General features: G+C 40.3%; 1 protein-coding gene across 2 annotated transcripts in view; it reads left to right on the forward strand.

Moving 5' to 3' along the window:
• Window positions 1–5,694, forward strand: part of arl15b (ARF like GTPase 15b) — a 114,034-nt gene extending 108,340 nt beyond the window's left edge. Inside the window, exon 5 of one of the 2 annotated variants that reach the window (XM_088994039.1) lies at window positions 3,911–5,692. In XM_088994039.1, coding sequence (XP_088850165.1) covers window positions 3,911–4,063 — 153 coding nt within the window. In that variant the 3' untranslated portion in view covers window positions 4,064–5,692. Of the gene's footprint in view, window positions 1–3,910 lie in introns of both variants that reach the window. The other variant, XM_088994040.1, reaches the window with a different exon arrangement.
• Window positions 5,695–6,225: the final 531 nt, after the last annotated feature.

A 6,225-nucleotide genomic window follows, 5' to 3' on the forward strand; every position in this document is an offset into this window, starting at 1 on the left:
ACTTACTGATATCCTCACACCACAAATGTCTGTTTGCTGTTCCGTTGAGTGTTGATATTCCAGATCTTTGTACGTATTAATGCAGAGTCTTAAAACGACAAATCGTTCGACCCTAAGTACCGCGTAAAAATAATACACAGAATTATCGTGATGAATGTTGATATTTGCGATAGACAAATTTGAAAAATATATTTTTTGTGATTGTATTTGTTGCTGAGTGTATTCTTTGCTGAACAGACGGTGCTTGAGGAGTTGCCAGAGAAGCAGCATCAAAGATTTTAATAGAGCAGGCTAGTAATATGAACAGTCAAAATACTGTAAACGACCTTGGTTCCATATTCTTCACATTTTTTACCTGTAATGTATTGGATTGGATTGGATTTGCCTTTATTAGTATACAAAACTGTTTACTGTACAGTTCATTTATAAATTTTATACTTACCTTTACGTGTCGCTTTATCTCATTTTATATTTCATATTATCAATTTATATTTTATAATTAGATTGTATATAGTGGATTAATGAAAACACTTATACGTAAAGAATACAGCTATTGAAAAATTGCTCTCCCTGCTAAAGGCCAGAAGAGGTCGCCCGACACACACGCTCGGATTCAGGCGGACGCCAAAGTAAAAAAGCAGTGTAGAGTACGACAGGAGATGTTACCGAGACGATATCTGCACTGTATAACTACTGTATTGAGTGTAGTCACACAGTAGATTGCTGTGCGAGTGTGTGACATGCTGGCTGGCCAAAATTGTAGTACACGTTGCCGGCTGCTTGCGCGTTCCGGTTCCAGGTGTAGAAAAAAAAAGAGTCTGGCGGCCATGGTTGTAAGTACGGGTGGTCGGAAATCGTGCCGGTCATAACTCGGAGGTTACGTGTATTATATTTGGAAAACTTTTTTCATTCATTGAAGGTGCACCTTATACGTATATTGAAATACGTATATTGAATACACCATTTATCAGAGATCTTGTGTGACAATGTTAAAGAAGCCAAATGGCTTTTTTTAATAGAGAAGAAGTGCAAGAGAGGCTTGATGTCGTCTCCATTTGCGCGCACACACACACACATACACACACTCCTGTTTCAATGGTTTTTGTGTGGTCCGGATGACTCCAGATAAGGAGTGTGGACCACCGTTGCTGATAAGTTTAGAGAAGAACTAGTGTTACATTTGGACACTAAATGTCACCCCATTTCCCACTTCAACTTATTTAAAAACAAAGAAATAAAAAGGGGATTTGAAATAACTGAACTGAACTGAACTGAAATAACAGCATGAGTGAGGTTTCTGAATGGGTACATTCAAAGTTCTCACCCCTGTAGTGAGTTTAGTTAAAATGTCGTTTTACTTTTTGTGGTATGAACGTTTTCCTTTCATTAACCACGCACACACACATAAACACACAGAGTGAGTAAAAAGTGTGTGTGCATATATAGACCCTCTAGAAGCCTTTTGAAAAACCTGTGAGGACCGGCCAAAAGGTCCTCACTTGTCAAAAATGTCCTCACTAAATATGGTATAAAATGTTAGTCGTCCTCACAAGACTAGCCATACAAACACACATACACACACACACACACACACACACACACACGACACTGCAGGCCTTTTGATTGGCAGCCAATGCAGGGCCCAGAATCTTCCAGAAGAGGGCCTTGCTTGGTACAGGCAAGTCAGCCGTCCGGCAAGGCAGACAGGCAGCCATTCGCATCGTCTGCATGCAGTCTCGGTCTCGGGCTATTGCCTGGACCGGGGGGGCGGCTCATGTTACCCAGACAGATTTGTTAACACTGTTTGGGTCCGCTCGGCTTTCTCGTCGGGCCCCTGAGCCAAACGCGGCTGAGGTGACTTAATCTGTCATTAAACTCACATTACACCCGGACAGCGACTCGACTCTCGGGGGGTCGGCGCTCGATATCCCACTCGCTGGCATGGACGGCTGCATTTGAGCAGGCACAAGACCCCATTGCCCCCACCACCATATCTCCTTCTTCCTGGGCATACCACAAAACAGCTTGACAGCAATGCCAGAATCAACAATTTCACTTCAAGGCATTTGTGTACAGGGGGTGAATCACTGCCCTCGTCCATCTCAGGATGAATTTGTCTTGTGAGATGATAAAATTCAATTTTTGTCTATTGTGGGAAATATTTCTCAAGGTACTTTGGAACATATGCTTCTCATCCCAGTCAGTGGCTGCTTTTAATGAGACGTAATCAATCAACGATTGTGCGCCATATTCATATGCAGACTGTAAAACTGGCAATATGATATGAAACGGAATTTAGAAAGAAAAAAAGCCAATCACGATGTAAAAGCATTTTAGTCTCACATTAGGGTTGATGATGTGTACCTGCACCTGTTTACTTTTTTTCTTCCTTCAACGGCAAAACCATGATAATCAATTTCACGATTTCACCATAATCATGTTTCTCATTTCATCTTGGCTTCGTTGCCGACTGACCTCAGCCAACAAATGTCATTGATTGCTTCCTTTTTTTCATCTCTTAAGTCCTCAAATCACCCGCTTTGGCTTCCTTGCACGGGAACATGTGCAGACTTGTGAACGACTTCCAATTGGTTTTAAAAAAACAATTGTCCCATAGGATTGAATGGAAATAATCAGTTGCGGGGTCATACCGTGGCTATCGAAAAGAAACTTCACAGATGTACAGCCAATGTTTTGAAAGGACATTTTAATCTTCTTAGCTGTATCAAACAAATGGGCTTTATTTTTCTTGCTTGAACCCACCACAACAGAATTGATCCTGCCATACATGTGACCCAAGCACATATTGTGTGAACAACTCTTCCAAAAAGATGCTTTCTTTTCTTCAATGCTTCTACCAGTTGAATTTTACTGTCAAACTAAACATCAAATTAACCTTGTACCTTGTACATGTAATTAATTAACTTATTCACTGGCAGAAATGTGCACAAATGTGTCCACTCTGGTGCCAGGGTTTTTGTCATTGTCACTTGAATTCCAGGACCCACAGAATATTGAGTTTTAGGACTACATAAACATTCAGTACACCGTCAGAAACCGTAGACTCTCTTCTTTCATCAGAAAAAAATACATTCCTAAATTATTTGGAGTTATTGGAATTATTGGAGTTAGGTGAGCTTGAAATGAGGGCGGCTGTCCAAAATACAATGCAATGCATACATATTGGTTTATAATAATAATAATAATAATAATAATAATAATTTTATTTATAAGCGACTTTGAAAACTCTCAAGGACACTTTACAGTCACGGGATAAGAATTTTTTTTTTCTTTTTTGGTGCGGGTTTACTCTACCCGGAAGTAACACAACAGCAAAGTTATGAAAGGAAGAGGAAAGGAAAGAAAGAAGTAGAAAACACAGGAGCTGCTGGAAAGGCAGCCACTCCATCTTGAATTCAAAAAACAAAAAATAACTAAATAACAAATAATATGACAACACAAAGAAACAGAGAGTCATTCATTGTTCAGCACTTGCTGTACCCTCTTTGTGACATGAAGCAGATGATAAATGATATGGGTCTTTATATAGCGCTTAAACAACAGCTGAAACTGGAACAAAGTGCTAACATGGAAAAGGGGGAAGTGCTGCCCCCTTGTGAAAAAGAAAAAAAACATGGCCTGAGGCCATGGCCAGCGCTTTATCAGCACACATGCATGAATAAACAAATCCCGAACAAATTCGGGAATGGCGCTCCATCTCATATTTTCAATTCCCGAATAAATTAGTGAATGGCAGGGAATGAGTTAAAAACACCGCCTGCTAGCTTAAAACCCCACTGTCATGCTAATGGTTAGCATTGATAATCGCCATTTTCGACCTGTTCAGCAACAGTTATTTGGTGTAGCAAAACACATAGACTCACAATCTGGTTTCTGTTGATGTGTACAGGTCAAGAAGTACTTTGAGCTGGAGCCCCTGGCCCGGGGTAAACGTTGGATCCTGGAGGGCTGCAGCACGGACCAAGTGGACGCCGTGAAGGAAAGCTTCGCCCAGTTCATTAGTCTGCTGGAGGACAAAGACACGCAGGACGCCAGGATATGACGCCGGTAGTTAACGCCGAGAGACATGAACGCCGGACGGCGACGCCGACACGTCTCGCTGGTGCGTACGCACCGACAAATCCACGCACCCCCCACCCCACCCTACCCCGACACTCCTTCAGGACTACCTTCCAGGGGCCTTCAGAACCACGTAGAACCTCGTGATGATGCCTCTCCTGCACCGTGTGTTGAGGTGGGCTTTGTAATCTTTAGCTGCACCCCTGCTGACACACACACATGCACACTCGCACACTCAGCGACGCCCAGGTTGTCCGTCAGACCCCGATTCTTCCGCTAATTACTTTTCAGGATGTCCGAGTGGGAACCTATTGATGTTGCTTCCACTTTACGTGTGTCAAGTGTGTCATGTACACATGTTGCATATCAGTGTGTGACGCCATATCTTAACCTGAGCCGCGTCGTGCTATCTCATGGAGTCTGCTGTACACTTTAGCGCGCCATCGGCACCCTGTGCAATAGTAGCGCCGCTAATCATTTGACTGGGCGATGGCGCCCATACGTCTTAACACCTTTTTTTTTTTTTAGTCATGAGCAGCATATGGCGCTTTATGTCCACAATCACTTTTGTATTTTTTATTTTTTAATACGTATCACATCACATCACTGACAAGAATTTGGGAATTCTTCTCTCAAAGCTAGTCACCATGTGAGTATTAGGGGCTTGCTAGAAAGAAAAAAATACAATAAAATAGCACCCCTTTCTAAATACCACAATGCCGAAAAATGAGATTAGTCATTAAAAATAATCTGGTTATTTCTTGAAAATAAAAAATCCATTCCTGAGCTTGGTGTTATAATATTATGAGAAGAAAGTCATATGAGTGAAAACGTCAGAATGAACAGGACTGAACACTATTGCGCCACCCAAGTAAAAAAATAAATACATACAAATACTAATCAAATAAAGTGATCATTTTTAGGAGAAAAGTGGCCTTATTTTGTCAGGAATGTTATATTACAAGTACACATTGGAGTCACCATTCCAATGGCAGATTTCAAAAACATAAATTTCAAATATTTGGATAAAGGAAAAAGTCATCAAGAGGAAGAACTCCTGATTTTTCACATAATCGCAACTTTTACGCCTCCCAAAAATCTAACGTCAATCTGTTATTGTAGTCTATTGTGACTATGTTTGTTTTTGTTCCTTTTTAATGTGCCTGTCTTACTTGTATCCTAATTGTGCAGGCTGGATGTATTGAAAAACACACTCAATGTGTTTCACGTCAGTATTTTTTGGCCTCGGCCGTTGATGTTGTTGTTGGAATCCGCCTGGGCTGGCGTTGCCATTGCGGCCCAATAGAAAGTCAATCAATCAGCCGCAGCAACAGCTGCATGTGACAAGTCCCTGTCTGACACCCTAATGCCTTCCAACTGTCTGTGAAGACCCCCCTCCGGCCCAGACCAGCCTCGAGCCCCCACACGAACATGCCCAAGTGTATTTGCGTCCCCCCACCCCTTTTTTTTCCTCTCCTCAATTCTTCACATGATGTACCTGTCATCCATTCTGCAAACAACAAACAACAGGACAACTTTGCCTCTTTGCTGTTGTCTTTTTTTTCGATCTTTACTTCTTTAGTCTTGACTCGTTTTTTGTCTATGTCTATTAAATTTGTAAACATCGAAACTGCTGTCTCTGTTATATATCTTTGCACGATACAGAACCCAACGAGAACCGAAATGGGTAAACTAGAGTCAATAAAACATTGCAAGATCCATAATTCATCATAATAAATTAATAATACTTTTAAATAAGCAACAATTATAATATGAGACATACAAAAGTGTGTGATACACTATGGAAATACTGCGGTACCTTGATATTTTTTAAGTTAAATACATATATATATATATATATATATATATATATATATATATATATATATATATATATATATATATATATATACACAGTAAAGTCTCGTTATATCGATATTCTAGGGAGTCTGAAAAATATCGATATAACCGGGACTATCGATATATCCGACCCTGCGCGCATGTAATTTTCTCCGTGCGTGCATAGAAATAGTATCGTAATAAGCGGGACTATCGATATAACCGATATCGATATAACGAGACTTTACTGTATATATATATATATATATATATATATATATATATATATATATATATATATATATA

Source organism: Hippocampus bargibanti, linkage group LG04 (genome assembly GCF_051943395.1).
Source record: "Hippocampus bargibanti isolate YZ-2025 linkage group LG04, ASM5194339v1, whole genome shotgun sequence".
Lineage (NCBI taxonomy): Eukaryota > Metazoa > Chordata > Actinopteri > Syngnathiformes > Syngnathidae > Hippocampus > Hippocampus bargibanti.